The 17,528-nt window shown below is 45.5% G+C and overlaps 1 protein-coding gene across 3 annotated transcripts in view; it reads left to right on the top strand.

Annotated features, from left to right (window-relative positions):
- Positions 1–17,528, top strand: part of PRDM1 (PR/SET domain 1) — a 96,703-nt gene that overhangs the window by 74,336 nt on the left and 4,839 nt on the right. Inside the window, exons 1-4 of one of the 3 annotated variants that reach the window (XM_015858771.2) lie at positions 26–314; positions 1,631–1,879; positions 8,506–8,625; positions 11,774–12,026. In XM_015858771.2, coding sequence (XP_015714257.1) covers positions 1,697–1,879; positions 8,506–8,625; positions 11,774–12,026 — 556 coding nt within the window. In that variant the 5' untranslated portion in view covers positions 26–314; positions 1,631–1,696. Of the gene's footprint in view, positions 1–25; positions 315–1,107; positions 1,373–1,630; positions 1,880–8,505; positions 8,626–11,773; positions 12,027–17,528 lie in introns of those variants that run through there. The other 2 variants (XM_015858773.2, XM_015858772.2) reach the window with 2 other exon arrangements.

Raw genomic sequence — 17,528 nt, 5'->3', positions numbered from 1 at the left:
CGCAGGTACCGCCCCACCTCCCGCCCGGGCATCAGCGGGGCGCCTCATTGGGAATCCGAAGCGGGGAGGGAGCGGGCTGCAGGCTTTGCTGTCTCACTCAGCCCTCCAGTGTCTCGGAAAGGCAAAAGCAGCGAGCGCGCAGCACCTGTCTGCGGCGGGAGGAGGAGCGGGAGGGCGCGGAGGCGCTAGGTGTGAGTCAGTCTCCCGGGGACCCAGCGGCTGGAAGGAAGAAGCAATGTTTACTCGGTAGATATGAGCGAGATCCGCCGCGGACGAGGGGCTTCTGTGCGGAACCGCTCGCCGACTCAGCCCGGGTAAGCAGCGTCGCGCCGTCCCCGCCCCGCACCGACCCGGGAGCCGCCGGCGGAGCCTTCCCGGCCGGGCAGCGCCGACCCCTCGCCCGGCTCTGGTCCACCGGAGCCCCGGACCGCGGCTCAGCCGGGAGCCGGCTGCAGCCCGGCGCTCCCGCAGCCCGGCGCACCGCAGCGCCGTGTTCCCGCAGCCCGGCATTCCCGCAGTCCGGTGCCTCGCAGCCCGGCACTGCTTGCCCCCTGCTTGGAAGCCCGCGTCGTTCCTCCACCCCGGCTCTTTCGTTTTGTCGGAAGAGGGATGCGAATGTCGCGGGGCTGCGTTTTCTATACGGGATAAGCGTAACGAGGCTGCGTGCCGGGTGAGCGCCGATCCGAGCGCCCGGCGTGAGCGCGGAGCTGGGTCTTTTATTTACCTCGGGGAAGGAGCGTCCTGCTACCTGCTTGGCGCCGTGTTTGTTAACTCAGCTTTTGTCCCAAACAGAAAGAGTGGATTTGGAGGGATTTCTTACTCAGGGATCCTATCCAGTGCTTTGAGAGAGTAATTCTTGAGGTGCCATCCAAATCATAAAGGATACGAGGACTTTTTTTTTTTGTTTGTTTTTTATTTTTTCATTTTTCCTCGCCCCTTTTCTTTGCTTTTTTGGCCCCCGGGAACGTGTGGCGGTGCTTTGTGTGGGGCGGTGGGGATGCTCGCAGGATGTCGGCTCTCTCGGCCGCCCGTGCCAAAGGATAAGGGGACGGCAGGAGGAGGAGGGGGGGAGGGGGGGCAGGTTGTTTTGAAAGTTGTTTGTGTGTTGAGAGCCGGTGGGAAAGTTCAGGCTTCCCCATTTGGAAAAGGCAAGGCTGGGTTCCGCTCTTCCAACATGCGCTTTCCATTTTTAGCTTCATTCAGACGCAGACAGCAGCTCCTTTCCTCTTCCTCTCCTTGTTTGTGTGACACTTTCTGAGGCAGCCTTTCCACAGGCAACCGAGTGGTCGTGCGGCCGTGACCCCGCACTTTCTTGGGCATGGAATATCTTTTTTTTTTTTCTCGGAGGCATTAAGGAAGGGCTCTGAGAAAGGTACAGCAGTTGTCAGCCCAGGGATTTTTTCCTTTGTTTTGGTTCCCTCCTCGCTATGACCGAGGCTGGCATTTCAAGGCGCTGCTTCAGCCAGCGCAGCTTCGTTTACACACTGCTTTTTGGCTATTACTCAACTGTACCAGCTATCCTGCATACGCTTTTAAAGTGTCACAGACTGCTGCATTAGTCACGCTGTCTCAACGGAAACCACAACACTGAAGGACAATGAGGATTAAAGGCTGTTTTCTTATTTTCCAGGCTGCTACACAGTGTAGCTCGGACGCTGTGAGATTCAAGAATCTGGTGAAAGGGAGAGAGTGGACAATGAAAATGGACATGGAGGATGCTGACATGACCCTGTGGACGGAGGCCGATTTTGAAGAGAAGTGCACATACATCGTCAATGACCACCCGTGGGACCCCAGTGCCGATGGAGGCACCCTCACTCAGGCAGAGGCTTCCTTGCCAAGGAACTTGACTTTCAAATATGCATCAAACTGCAAAGAGGTAAGCGGCCGTGCCCGGGGAAGGTTGGAGTCAGACGAGCCAAACCACGGCGCTTCAGAAAGTGTGTGCTCGCCTTGCCTTCCATTCTTTACTCACGCATGCTACGCCACCACCAAGTGCTGCCCACTGGCTTTTAGGATGGGACTGTGATAATACCTTTAAGAAACGGTGAACAGGGCGTCTGTCGTGTGGTATTTGCACTGGGAATCGCAGCCAACCTGCCTCTGAACCCGGCTCTGAGCCAATTCACAAACAGTTAAATTTTCACACAATTTGAACAGCATCTGAATAAGCATATTTAAACTGCGGGGTGGTTCCTCGTGCCAATTTCTAGACTGCTGTTTGCCAGGACCATTCATTGCTTCTGGCACAGAGATTAAAGTGCCTCGGTTGTCCAATAAATAGCTTTAAAAAAAGTAGAGAGAGAAAAAAAAAACAACACAAAAAAACACAACAAATTCCTGGAAATGTGTTTAATTATTTCTTTTTGTTTTCCCTTTGGTTATGAAATTGCTTTATTCTTTTCGTGAGCTCGCCATGGTCCCGACTTCCTAAGTTCTTCAATTCGGCATATGATTGAGGAGGTGGCGGTGGGACTGCAGTAAGCTGGACAGCAGGATAGCCATAGCTCAGATTGACTAGTGTTTATCTGGGACAGCATCTTCACTGGTAGCTGGCCGTGCGAGTCCGTCCTATCCGTGTCCCTGGAGTGGGTGCATTCTTTGTTGTTGTTTCAGAAGGGCTGGAAAGAAATGAGCCCGGATGAGCAATTTGGTTTTGTGTTTACTCCTTCCTATAGAGTAGCTATTATAGCTAGGTGTGATGTTCAGCAGGGTAATAACCCAAGGGACAACCCTTCATTTCTCCTTGTGCTGAGACTTGTGGTGTGGCAGCTATTACCTGTGCTGCTGCTTTGGCTAAACACACTGACCACAGAGGTGAGAAGGAATACACTCATCTCTGTCTATCAAATGTTTCCTTCTAAAGCAGGTACTTGTTTAGTCCTGCATACAGAAGTAGGGCTGGACCCCCAGCTAGAGGGTATTGGCACCGTGCAATTGAGTTTGGCAGTGCCTTATACAATGCTTGGTAGGTTTGCTAAGAGGTTAAAGCTAAATTCCCATGTAAAATCGCTCTTCTCTTCCCATCTGCCCTGCCCTGCCCCGCAGAACTTGGCAGAGTAAGGACATGCTCCCAAAAAAAAAAGCTCAAAACCTTGTTTGGCCTCACTGTATTGTGAGATGTGTCTGACTTTGGGCAGAGATAACGCCGCAGCTTCACTGTGTGATGCAGAGAGGTCTCCGGGCTGAAGGATGGGCTTGTGGCACAGGGCCCAGGCAGCCAGCCGGAGACTAACTGCCCAACTCAGGCTTGGTTCTGCAGCCACTGTAGTGGGTGTCCAAGGAGCTTTCAGAATTCCCAGTGCTGTGTTGGGACATATCAGCATGCAGTTTTTTTGTGGTATATCTGAGCTCAGTGAATCGAGGTGGGAGGATTGCTGTGATTGCTGTATAGGAGGTGGGGGGGAAAGAGAAGTTGTTGAAGGGTTCCAAGTTCTTCCTTCTCAAGTATGATCCTCACAGCTCTTTGCTAGTGGGAGTCTGAATATAGGACATCCTCCTTTTGTTCTCCAGAGCTCTCCATGCTCGTTTATTTGCGCTGAATAGCACCTACTGGCAAGAGCAATGGGAACTCAGAAGCCCTGTCTGTTTCTAACGTAGCTCTGTAAAAAAGGGGACTTGCTTATTTTCCGAGAAACCTCCGGTGCTGTAACTGTGTGGACAGGTCACTCGTTTGCTGCTTGTCTGTGGGGTGAGATAGCTGCGTGTGGCACAGCCTGTTTGTCCTCTCAAGGCTCCTGGCGTGAACATTAATTTTTTTGTTTCTACCTTATAAGTCTTGATTTTGTTCAGTGGGGTCAGAACTGGGTGTGTGTTTCTCTTAAGCGCCGGCTTCTGTGGAGTCACAGAAGGAGCCTGGCTCTGGTCTTGACCTCATGGAAAAGCACCGGAGTCCTGACAGTGCGATAGGGTGGGATTTTTCACTTGCAAAAGTCTGAGGTAAGGCACCGGGGGATGCTTGCGTGCGTGTTCGCCAGCGGATCTCAGATGTGAGCTGTCTTCATTGTTAACTTTTGGGAGAACTGTGGCTTCATCTGGTTGAGAGTTTTAAATGCTGAGTCAATTTATTGACAAAAACATGTCTAATACACCGCTTGTGAAATGCTAAATACTGTCATGATTAGATCATGTGGTTGTCATGATTAGCATTGTATCTCCATTTGGAGAAGGAAAAGTACTGCGTGCCTGCCTAGGAGGGAGGAAGTACAAGCGCTGCTGTTTGGGGAGGGCTGCTTTTCGTGTTTCTTTTCCTCGCACGCTTTGTGAAGTGAGTAGTGCCTCTGTAAGAGCTTATTGAATTTGCGAGAGAGTCCATGACACATCATACTCTTGTTTATTCTTGGATCTCGATCGGGGATTTTTCTGAAGGACACATTTTTCGTTATGAGCTCACAGTATGTGTCAGCATTTTAAAAAATGAATTACTACTGCTCGTAACATTCTGGGCTGCTAGATTTACGTGAAGTCATTTATTTATTCCTATGCATGAATTATTTATCTTTCTTCCAGTTTTAGCACTTGTCAAAAACGGACAAAACACGGTGCCAAAACTTCACCGAAGGCCATATGTGAATAATCTTTTTCATTTCAAAACATTTTTTTTTTTTTGCAATAGTTTTTCCCTTTGGCTTCACTTATAGCCCAAACAGCCCTCCTTGACATCAAGTGACAGTTAGTCGGCTGCCTTGAATGCTGCCAGTGCCCCATCCTGGCACCCCATCCTGTGCTCTTGACAGAGAGAACAGATCTCAGTGAGCTAATAACTTATTGCATGTCTCTGATAAGGATACACTTCAGCAGCGGACACTGCTGTGATGCAGTGATTTGGAGCTGTTACCAATGTACCTCACACACTTGCTCTCAGGCTTTTATTTTATTTCTTTCGTATATGATCAGAGAGGAAGCAGTCTGAAAACATTTCCTTTTGTGGCAGCTCTTTTAGAAAGTGCTAACTGAATGAAGGGTTAAATTTAGTTGGGTTTATGCAACTGTAGACCTACGGCTTTATTCTAAAGCGCATGATGGTTTGTCCTGATTTGCATCTGGAAAATACTGTTATTTCACAGTGCACTGGGGCCAGTGAGATTTTTATATTATTTTTTTTACATATTGTTGTGTTTTTGTTATTCCTTTGAAGCTATCGGTCCCTTTGTAAAATATCCTCCTCTTTAGGAATCCATCCATGTAGTCATTTATTTCACTGCTCTCACTCCAAACAAAGCTGTAGGAGTGTTGGTCTCTTAAAGCCCTTGATAACAGTGAATCTGCAGTCAGCACTGCTCTCTCCTGTGTGGGAGCTGTGGGCTTGTCGTGCTGCACACTGGCCTGCTGATGCTGACAGATGTGCTGAGGCAGCAGTGAGGCCAGCGCTGCCCATAAAAGTGTCCAGTGGATGGGCTTTCCTCAGGCCAGCTGAAGAACCAGAGCCCTGCCGTGCCTGGCAGGGCATGGTGGCAGCTCAGCCCTTGCACCGCATTAGGACCCTGGTCAGTTCCAGGTCTGTGGCCACTCTGGGCTGGGTGCTCCCCACCATGCAGCCCCCTGCTCCCCACAGCCCCAGGGTGCAGCTGTTGTTCCTTAAGGCCGGCTGGCAGGGCACTCTCTGTGCTTTTTCTCCTGCTGGGACAATGGTGAAGGAGGGAGAGCTCCTCTCAGCTTTGGCTGGAGCGCTAAGATCCAGCATCAACATCACCATATCGGGTTTGGTTTAGTCCTCTCAGTAGAAATGATGTTTTACTGAAAGGAAGGATGTGTCTGTGGCTCAGTTGGGAGAGTGCTAAAAGTTGTTAAGTAGCTGTAACTTAAAGAGAGAGGGAATAAGTGTCAGTAAAGAAGATAATATTCTGCAAATAGCATTTTGCTTGCTTACTGCATAGGTTAGTTTGGCATGCTTGCAGGGGCTGTGTAAGTGCAGAAGGCTTTTATCAGTGCAAGCAGAACTCAGGCCACACTCCTCTCTGGTTCCCTGCCATGAGACTGCTTCGGAAGGTCTCACCAGACGGAGAAATGTGCTGAAGGACACCTGGTGGACACAAGTCTGAAATGCCTCTCTGCGATGGCTTGTTGGCAGCCTGCAACCAGCTTCCCCTCAGTCTGGGCATGCAGCTCCCTTGCTGTTTATCTGCAGCCCTGAGCAGCTCTGCACACTGTGGGCTTCTGTTAAGCTAATCCCGAAGCCACAGTGGGGCAGGAGCCCTTCTGGCTGTGCAAGGATCTGATAGTAGCTTGGAGCCTGGTGCTGGCACAATGGTCCCCATCCCCCTGAAGGCAGCCTTCCTCCACCACCAGCGCTGACCTGGGGACACTGGTACCAGAAAGCCACCTTTGGTTCAAGATCAGCTGGGCAGAGCAAATATACATATGTCTAGAACTACTGCCAAAATCACCTTCTGATAGTAGCAAGTAAGAAGCTGTCCTCGTGTTCTGGGGAGGAAGCAAACACTCTATGGAAGTGGATATCAGAAAGCATCTGCTGTGTCAGAAGTGCCAGTGCACAGCGAGTGTTTCAAGTTGACTGGTTCAAGGAGTGATTTCTAGAGATTCTGAGAATTTCATTAAAGTCATTTTAATTAAGGGCAAGATATTTTAAAACCATGAAAAAAAAGAAAAAAAAAAAAAAAGCTCAAGCTACCTTGCAGTCGAACTGGTAGGGTGTGCTGTATCTTGGTAGTGAACTTCTCTTGAGAGGGCAGATGGATGTAAATGAAGATATATGGGGAAGATGAGAAGAACATCTGCCTTTTTCAGCTCTCTATGAGAAATGTACAAGCAAGACAAAAATAAAACTGAGCCACTGAGCTTGTTTCAGCTTGTGGTAGGTGTAGGAAAATTTCTGGAAGTCCCTTTTTTGTCTCTTCAGTCCAGATGCACAGATCAATGGAGCATTTAACTGCCTCTACTGTTGACATTTAATTTGTTTTGTGGTGTTCTGAAACACGTTAAAACACAGACAAACGTGAACAACAACCACGCCACGTACACCCAGCAATCTGTTTCCGGGTGGATTATCTCCTTGAAGCTTGGGCTGCTATTTGTTCCCTTTATTTTGACATCTCACATGAAATTATGCCAGGCATTAGTTGGTTACTGGGATTTTTAATCTTAACCAGTACACAGACAAGTACTTCTCTGTCTCTCCCTTTCTCACACTGAAGGTGATGCAACAGAAGAAAATGTAGCATGAGAAAATCACAAGGCTTAGCTAATTTGTGAAGTGCTGTCTGCAGTTCAGGGTTTTTACCATCTTCTGCAGTGAAGGGCTGTTACAGAAAGAAATGAAATGCTCTCTGAAGTGAGCTATCTACAGGGTTTGGTGACTGCTAATCTGCTTTGGTAAGAATGTTGATTCCTTGCTGAGTACAGACAGCAGTAATCCCCATTCTCAGTGTTTATCAACAAACTGTGCTATTGCTGTCTTGTTCTGAGATCCTGATGAGCAAAAAGACAGTTATTAAGTGGCAAGATGTGTGAAGGGAACATGATTAATATGTTTTGCCAAGAAGGTTTGGTTTTAATACTAAATTGATGGGCTTTTTAACATCCTTTTTCTCCACTGTCTGAGCAGCAGGGTCAATCTTGCATAGTCTTGGGTTTCTGGTTTACAGAACTGCTGTTTTAAAATGTTCTTTGGATGTATTAAATTTGGGAAGATCGGTGAGAAACAGAGAGGAATAAAACCAATAACTCAGCAGTGTTTTGCAAAGGGTTACTCCAAGGCACGTTCTTCTGAATAATGATGAATTGCTTCCTGATTTGTGGTCAGTGACTTTTTTTGGTATAATTACTGTCAAGAAGGAAGCTGAGCAACTAGAGTACATTTCTTAGACCTAGCAGTGGAGCATTTTCATCAAAACCTTTATGCCTTTTTGACCAAACCCACTTGTCATATGTTACCGGAACTGCTGCCTCCTTTCTATAAAAGAGGGTGATCTGTGAGTACATGTCCCACTGCCATTTCACGTTCTGTTTTGTATGCCACTACGGGTGAGAGAATTGTAGGTCTTGTTGTTGTTTTTCTCCTTTTATCTATCAAGGAGGGGTGTGGATTGAGAGGAGCGAGGGTAAAGTTTCATTTTGACCTGGAGAGGCGGTCATTCCAATTGCTAACTACAGCTGGCTACATAGCAGTAAAGTGATTAATAGTTCTTGAATACTTTTATTTGCTGGAACTAGACTCTAGAGGTTCCCTCTTAATAGGAAAAGTAACTTACAAAGTTGTTTGAAAATTTCTATGTATTTTCCTTAGTGTTTCTTCTTGTTTTTCTGCAAAACACATTTTTCAGGCTGTGTTCATCTTTGGCTTCCATACGTCTTGGTAAGACTTTAGTGTCTAACAAAGCTGGTCATCCAGCACAGTTATTAAAGTACTTCTGTTTTGCTGACCTGCTGCTAAAAAATTTCATGTATGAGTTGTTTAACCTTGTAAGTTTGCGGGGCAGGGGAGAGGAAGGAAGAATTATCAATTTCTGCTGGAAATGGACTGATCCTGTGCTGCTCTTCTTGTAGGTCACTGGAGTTATAAGCAAAGAGTACATCCCAAAAGGAACGCGCTTTGGACCCCTGGTAGGAGAGATCTATACCAGCGATACGGTTCCCAAGAATGCGAACAGAAAATACTTTTGGCGGGTAAGCAGGAAAAAACAGCACCATGTTGTTGCAGTAAGCAGATCACTAAATGAGTACAGCTGAAAAGCTGGGTCACTTCCTGCTTCAGACCTGTGTGAATGCAGGGGGCAACTTTTGTGTGTTGCTGCCACGGAGGAGCAGGGTGAACATGGTGAGCTATGCTGAGTAAGCCTGTCTTGAATATATTGGGTGTGTAGGTGGAGAGAGCAAGGGAGATACCCAGCCCTTCCTGGCTCTGTCCTCTGAAGCAGATCGGTACTTGATGGGATAAAGAAATAATTCCTGCTGCTTACTGTAGGGGCAGTTTATCTTGAATTTCTTCACAGTAGAAATTCATTCTTGTTTATGCAAATGTCAGGTATACCTGATTTTTTTCAGCCATGAAGAAGTTGTGAAAGTACTGCATCATCTTTTTCTCTGGAATCATGTTATCTTTTAGAGTATTTTTTCCTGGTGTTGAATAGAACTGCTGTAGCACAGAAGTGGTGATCTGAAGATCATGTATATGTATAATTCAAGCCGTAGGCTTTTCTAGTCTGCTTCAGAAAGCAAAGGCATGAATCCTAGTGAAAAGAAAATTCATTTAAGCAAGTGAAAACAAACATTACAGGTGATGCCTAATTTCTATTCAGTATTGTTAGTTGGAAGGGAGCACCAGCCAATTTGTTTTGGCATGAGACTCCATGTTGGGGAATATGCCTCCAGTTTATCAATTAACATAATCCTCAGTTTCCTTTGCAGACCCATTTTTAGGGAACTTTCTTTAAGCCCCATTTCTTCCATGGATTTTTTTTTTTTTTTTGCTGCCTTTAGCCATGTAGGCTGCATCTAAGTCAGTGGATTTGGGAGTACATCCAAGCCTCTGTGCCCAGGTGCCTCCCTGCCACATAGCAACATTGCAACCTCACATCCAGGTGAAACCCGGGGCAAGCACAGTTCTTCCTAGCTAATTGCATCATTTTGGTTTTCTCTGATCATCCTCATGCAATGTAATACAGCATTGCACAGGCAGTTTTATTTGCATGAGTGTTTGTACAAAGCAGGCTGCTGCTTTCGCATTCATTGGGCTACAGCGCTTTTCTTTTAGCTGAAGTTTTTGGAGCTCATGTCTGACATAGGGCAGTGTGAGATCAGTGTGCTGACCCTAGCCCTGCCAGTGGTTTGTAATTTAGAGGACTCTGGGATCAGAGCTGCTCACCATCTTGCTTCATTCATTCATACATGGCAGTGGGGAAGATGACATCATTTTCGTGATGTGATTTTAAGCGAGGGGATCCTTGGAAATAATATCCTAGGAGCCATCTAAGCATCATTAAATTCCCTGCTATAATCTCTTGATTCATTCAAGATACACTGCTGCACTGAAGATGAATTCTTTCCTATGGGGCTGAATCAGGCCTGCATATGCAAAGGAAATTGTGGGAGATAACTTCCCACATGTTGCTGAAGGCACTCCTGGCTCACTGGTGGGCGCAGGAACATCTGCAGCACGCAGGGGGATGCTCGAGGAGAGCGGGGCCGGCGTCATTTCTGGGAACCGTGCTGTGACTCAGCACATCTGCTCTCATCTTACCCAGAAGAAGTGGGAGCCCAGCAGGGCAACTAGGACAGGGTGGCGGGGGTGTAGGCACTGTCCCATGCCGTGCTGGCCTTGGGGAGCAGTCAGGGCAGGGCGCTGAGTGCTGCGGCCCCGCGCCGTTCCTGGAAGTTTGCGAGCTGGGGGTGAGCGGAGAAACTTGACGGCTCCTCTTGAGACAGCAGAAATTCACCCATCTCCCTTCCATTTTCTCATAACAAACACACCGCAAAATCTCTCGCAGGCCGCTTTGATGAGGCCACATGTATTTCCCCCTTCTCAGTTTACAGGAAGTTACTCTTAAAGAAAGTGATTCTGGTGTTTATGGCCTGTGTTAAAGGGCCAGGCTGCCTCACCCCTCAGCGCCAGCGGCTGCAGTGAGGAGAGGTCTGGGCAGAGGACAGGCCCGGCATGCCCATCCCATGGTGTGGGCATGAAGGCGGGAGCAGGCCGCCCAGCATTCTCCTCCTTGCAACAAGCTGTGTCTCCCCTTCTGGAGGCATTTCCTGCCCAAGGAGACTTGTCACCGGGGCAGGCTGCTCCCTTTCATGTGCCCAGTCATTTAATTTGCAAGCTGGGGAACTCCATTTCATCCAGCGTGGAGCCAGTTCTCCCCAAGAGCAAGGGATGTGTCCGGAACAGACGTATCTCCTGGAGGGTTTTTCCTTTTTTCTCTTCTTTTTCTTTTTTTCTTTCCTTTTCTTTCTTTTTTTCTTGTTTTACATACTCCTCCTATTCTTCCCACTTTAAGAAACAGTAATTTCTCCCAGTGACTGGGACTTTTTCTCCCCCAAGCTACAGAGCTGTGTGTAGCTCCACATATTCGTTCCACATATTCGTTCCCTTCCATGGACAAGTCAGAGCGTGTCCCTGAATAGGAAAAGTGACTTCTCATCGACTGGCCCCTTTCCAGGTCTTCGCTGAGTTATGGCAGGTGAAGTTCATCTCTGCCTCGCCCAGCCTTCCTACAAAAGGGCTACAGTCCAACTGTGAGCAAGTGTTGCTTTAGGACTCTGGGGAGGGGGGGGGGTGGAGGATGTTTGCATAGTTTAAACCTTTGGGCGGGGGTGGTAGGAAACTGCAAGTACAGAGGCCATAGAAAAAGGTGAGAAAGACTCTGACGTAGCACAGCCAGTCAGTCTTATACACAGGTGACTCAAAGCGTTAATGCAAGCATGCACTCAGACCTGCAGTCATTAGTATCACCCAGCTGTTGATCATAGCACCGGGAAAAGGACTCAGTCGGGGAGAGTACTTTGCGTTTCAGGTTTTGTGTCTGATTTGCCTATACTAGCAGAGCTACACAAGCTGAGCAGAGATGGAAAAGGTAGCTGTGTCCTTGCCTTTGAAAAGCATTTCTTTTCTTAAAAAAGAGAATATCCTAATTGGAATGGGAAGAAACCCAGCTTGAACTCTTACTTCGGTACTAATATCTGCTCAGTTTTTTCTTGAAAGCTTTTTTTTTTCTTTTTTTTTTTTCTGAACTTATCATTTTTCCACTGTGGACTCTGTGCACGCATGTTGAGTACCGTGCATATATATATTCTCATAGGCACTTCCTCTGTGTTCCAGATCTATTCAAGTGGTGAGCTTCACCACTTCATTGATGGATTTAACGAGGACAAGAGCAACTGGATGCGTTATGTAAACCCTGGCTACTCAGTTCAGGAGCAGAACTTGGCAGCCTGTCAGAATGGAATGAACATCTACTTCTACACTATCAAGCCTATCCCTGCCAACCAAGAGCTGCTTGTGTGGTATTGCCGAGACTTTGCAGAGAGGCTGCACTATCCCTCCTCCAGAGAGCTGACAATGATGAACCTCAGTAAGTGCATTACAGTATGAACAAAGAATGCTAGTAATGTCTCTTCTGCCTGTATGATCTAATAATAAGTTCTATAATTACACAGCTACATCATCTGTTGTGTCACAGTAGGTAGCTTGGAGTGGAAAAGGGGAATTAAAAAAAAAAAAAACAGCAGAATGGGTTCCCTGTGCCTATACAAATGTAAACAGATTACTAAAAATCTCAACAGTTACTGTTCTTCATGGAACAGCAACTGAGTATTATCTGGTGAAATTCTGGACAAGACAACCTGAAGATATCCTCTTCCTTAGAACCATAGCTGTTGGTTCACACATGGACTTTCAAGTCCAGATCTCATAGTGTATCGAACAAAAGTCTGCTTTGATAGCATATACGAAAAGCTGTCCAGTCATTTTCCAGAAGTGCTGCCCTTACTGTACAAGGAAGTGGCTGTGTGCCATGACTTTGTCTGACAAAATATATGTTGACTGCATAATGTTCTTCAGGCCTAGCATCTAAGGTTACTTATCTTCTGAGAGCAAACCTTGTGTGTTCTTCTCATCTGGTTTCTTATATTTTCAGCTTGGTATATTCTGTCCTCATTTCTTGGCTGCATAGTGCAGCTTTCATTTTCTGTTCAAAAATAATAGCACAGGGGAAGAGGTATTTCCAGGAGTTTATCTTTGGGTTCCGCTGTGGTTTCTTACCATTTCCAGCCTCAGTGCTCTACTCATAGCATTAATCACTACATGGCATCTCACCCAGAGTCCCTTGAAGAGGAGGAGTGATTCCTGCTGACTTCTTATTCAGTTCTTAGGCGTCCTTGCCTCTGTTAGCTGCTCTGAGACTGAGCAGAGCATTCTTTTGTCCTTCTGCCAGCGCCAATGCTGAAATTTGAAGCAAAACTGAAATCAGGTGTTGGGTTTTTTTGTTTTTTTTTTTTATACAAAGGGCTGTTTACTGTTACTTGGCAACAAACAATGCGTTATAAAATATCAGTGTTACTTTGGGGGTCATTAGAGCTAAAATGCATCCCTGCATCATGAAAATGACATCAGATTGAAATTAATCAAAAATACATCTGTCGTCCATGAATGTCTCCCTTTCACCAGATTTTGGTCTTTGTCTTTCACTACTAAGCATAACACAGTATAGAAGAAAGTTTGCTTTCTTTTAAGGAAGAAGAAGAGAAGGGGGGGAGGGGGGGAGATGTCTTGTGCTGCTGTATTCCCTGTTTAAGAAATATCTCACGTATTCTGTCATCTTTGCATGAATGTCAATTTGCCAGTAGCTGTGCAGGTTTATTTCGTGACATGATGAACTGTTGGATTTCCAGTGGGCCCTGCAGTTGGGACAAGTCAACAGTATTGAGGGTTCCCGTGGATGAGGAGCTTGCAAAGATCTAGCCAGAGCTGGTTGGCCACTAACTGGGTGGATACACAAATACAGCCACAGTTTCTTACATCTTCTGTCACCTTAGGTTACCTTACAGAAGTAGTAAGGAATGTATTTGCTAAGTGTCAACAACAGTAACTGTAACCCAGTTACTCTTACTCATGTCAAAATGAGGTTTGTTTAAACAGATAAAATATCCCATTCTAATAAAAGTAGGTTTAATACCCAGATTTGAAGTGGCTGGGTCTTGAGCAACAGTTGTATAGCTCAGTTTTAACATTAGCAGGTATCGCCCTTCCAGACACTGAGGTTGAAGCATCCCTTCTTCCTTTTAAACATGATTATTGAAACTACTTAGATATTTATGTTAAACCCCTCCACATAAAGTAAATGAGAAAAGAGCAAAAGTTTATCAGCTTTTTAAGCATCTCCTACTGACAGTAACAGCTCTCTCATTTTTATCTTTTTTCCTCCGCCTTTATGATGAACACGCTTAAGCCTGAGGCCTACTATTCAGCCAGAAACCCTTCACATGCTGTAAGATTTGAGGACCCTTAGCATTTTGATGCCCTTTCTTAAGAAAAACAAAACAAAAAAGAAGTCCAGAGGTCTCTCGAAGGCACTTATTCACTGCAGGGCCTGTAGCAGCCGTGCGGGTGGGGATATTTTTCTGACATTAATACTGGAACCAGATGAGTTTAAAGAAAATGTCATCACTGTGCAGCTTTCTTCTTCTCCTTCCTCCCAGGCTACTTGTAGTTAAATTTAAAATTAGCAAACACTCCCCCTGCTTCTCTGGCATCTCCTTGTAGAGTGAGCTTGGCCCAGGCCTCCTCACAGTTTGTTCATCTATGACTGAAATGTAGGCGGCTTGTCCCTCAGTTGTTCACGTAACACTCTGGCTGCAGATGGAGCATTGCCCCATCAAAGCACTTTAACACAATCTTAGAGGCTGAAATCAGTGCTTGAGGGATCCTTCCACTGGCCATTCCCCTATGAAAGCTCTTTCCAGCTAAGGGAATCACTAATAATTCAGTGTTTCAAGTGGCATGGCTTTCCTCAGAGGAGCAGCCAAGCATCGCCTCTCTCCCACCTCCTGGCTGCTGGTTTTGGCATCCTCTGGGGAAAAGGAAGGCAAAGCTGAGGTTCAGATCCCATCAGGGTTCCTCTTTGCTGGGACATGCACTAGTGAAGTGTGGGACAGTGGCACCAGTAGACCACAGTGCATTCAGCCCCAGTTCCATTCCTCTGCCATGTCCTGGTTGTGCAGAAAGTTTTGGTGGAGATGAAAGGTGGCCTGGGATATGCACTGATGGAGAATATCCAGTGTCATCTCAGTTTTACCAGCTTAAACTATAGGCAGATGCTTTAGGTGCTGCAGGGGCTTTGGGATCACAGCCCTAACCTTTAGCACCTCAGATCCTCTCTAAGTACCAGAGCGGGATGGACCTCCAGGGAAAAAATGTATCAGAGAATTTCTCTGGCTTTATTTCCTGTAATTAGTGGCCTCAAAAATGAGAGAACTACCACTGTGGAGCATAAATATATTTACACGTCCACGTATAACATCTACTTGCCTCTGTAACAGCAGACTTTCAAATTAAAGGTAACTTCTCCAGCATTAGTTCTATTGCACCGTAGAAGGAAAGCATCCAGATCCAAGACAGCAATTAGGCATGCACTTAGTTACAGGTTTAACCCTGTCCTCTGTGTTTTCATGAATTGGGGCCTTTGACATAGTCCTTCAGACGCTGAAGCACACACCTACCTTCTCGGCCATGATTAGCTCTGATTGAAGCTACACAACCTCAAGCAGATGCTGAGGTACCTGCAAGGGTTGCACAACTGTGGTAGAAACAAGACTCCACTCCGTCCTGGGGGAAGAAACTGAGTCTCATTTCAACACATTCCCTTTTCCTTTCTGCCTATTTTGAAGCTGCTAGTGTTTTTTTCCATCAAGATTCGAGACATCAGACATTGTCATGTCGTGCACTAAATTGTTTTAAGTGTGATGGCAAGTTTACTGTGTCCTACAGACCAAAATACTTGATCTTGATAACTTTTAGGTGTGCTTCTTAGTCTTACTGCATTGGAATTGACTGTTTATCCATGATATTCTAGCTGTTCGGATTAGTGAACAAACTGAGGATATTTGTTTAGGGATCCCGCATAACCTAGCATTTCATTCCTACTTATCTTAACAGCTTTATTTTGAAAAGAAGGGTGGAGAGGGCAGTAGTGTTTTTTTATTTCTAAAAACAAAATACAATTGCATTGACTCAGGTCATGACTATTTGATAATAATGTTCACGTATTGCAATCATGTGATGCAACTTCCTGCTATTCATGTCATGTTTGTCTCATCAGTCAAGCACAGGCAGGTGACATCTTATTTTGGTCAAATTTCAGAAAGAAGTTTGAGTTCAGGGAAGACGAATTGCAGATTTGGGGAACACTTGGCAGATTTTTTGTGCTTCATGAACGGTTTCTGTGATGTTTTACTTATTCTTTTGTATTCTGTGAAGATTTTAATGCTTGATTTTAAAATGCAAAGTATTCTTGCTTTCATTACACTGACCCTCATAAATTTGTCGTTAGCTAGCGCATGCTCTTTGCTTTCCCTTTTGTTTATGGTCAGTTTCACTTTCTGGTTTTAAAGCTTTTCTGTTTGGGTCGAAAGGAAACATCTGCATTTGTTTAAAAAGTGCCTACTGGAATCTTCAAATGGGCTGAGGAAAATGATTTTCAAATTGTATACAAAGTTCTCACTGCAAAACCAGAATTTGGGGCTGCAGTTGACTTAATACTGAGGATTATTTGAAGGCAGTTCTGAAGTCCTTCTCTAAGCAAAATGTTTTCAAAGTCAAGACACACTGCCTTGGACGCATTTAGAAAATCGATGATCAAATTATAGACTTCTGAATGTTGGTCTCCACTCTCATTTTGAGTGGAAACACTCTTTGTTTTGCCTGCTTCACAACTTCGAGGTTCTCTTTCTACTAGCAAAAGCGTGCTTAATTTAGATCAAAAATGTGAATTGGCATAATTAAGCCTCACCGCTCAAAATGTTCAGCACCATTTCACTCCTGAAATTACTATTGAAATTACTGTCTACCTACAACCGTTTTTCAAGTTTTTAGATCATTGTTTTTATGAAGCCTTTCTCAGGCTATAGCGAGGAGCTCAAGCAATGAGCAAAACCGACAGCACGGCAGCCGTCTGTAACTGGAACACCCACACTGGAGTGACTTCAGGCAGCCCCTCCGCTCACATTTCATTAATACTTAAAAGTAACAGGAGTTCTGTCCCCTTTCCTCTTGCACGCACTCACAAGTCTCAGATCTGAGCAAATGATCTGTTGACCTCAGTGAGAAGTGGATCAGGCTCTGAAGGAGGCACGTCTGTCGGCTTTTTTTCCCCTCAGATCAGTAAGTTGCAAATGCAACTGCATTGTTCTTCTTTCGTCATGAACTTCTTTTCTTTGTGCCTGCCTGACCACAGAAACAATACAGATCTTGGAAGATTGTGTGCCTTTATCTATTATATATGTGTGTGCTGGGAGAAGTGGGGTGGAGAGAGAGGCATGGTAAGAGAGAGACATGGTGATTAGTAACAAATCTAAAAACACAAGATTAAAAAAAAAAAAATCCATTTGTAAAAAATAAATCTCTCTAACTTTGAAGTGTGGCTCCTTTAAGAGCAGTAAGAAAGGTTATAAACCTCTCAATCAGTTTCAGCCCTGGTTTAAATCCACGTTACGCATAAAACATCAGAACCTCTCCTTGGCTTTTGACATTACCTTCTCTTGTTTTACACTGTGCTGACACACTTGTTTGTATTTTGATCTCTGGTGTTCTGAGTCTTCCTCAGGCTCAGGTAATAGGGGGTAAAGTCAGGAGGGGATTTATGGAGCAGAGATGACCTCCAAGCTAAAGAGAGCTGTCACAGTTAAACTTGGAAAATAATCCTTAAGTGTTGCAATTTCTTTTCCACGTGAAAATTAATAGGAGGGAAGGCTTTATTGGGAGCTTTGAAGGGAAAGAAAGAGCCACTATCTTCTGTCTGTCAAGTCAGGCTGTTGGGCAGCTGTGCACAGCAAGTTAAGTTCTCCACGTGAGCTTCCTC

This window comes from Coturnix japonica, chromosome 3, assembly GCF_001577835.2.
Source record: "Coturnix japonica isolate 7356 chromosome 3, Coturnix japonica 2.1, whole genome shotgun sequence".
Classification (NCBI taxonomy): domain Eukaryota; kingdom Metazoa; phylum Chordata; class Aves; order Galliformes; family Phasianidae; genus Coturnix; species Coturnix japonica.
Note: the sequence above shows the minus strand (reverse complement) of the source record. Positions and strands in the feature narration are given on the sequence as shown.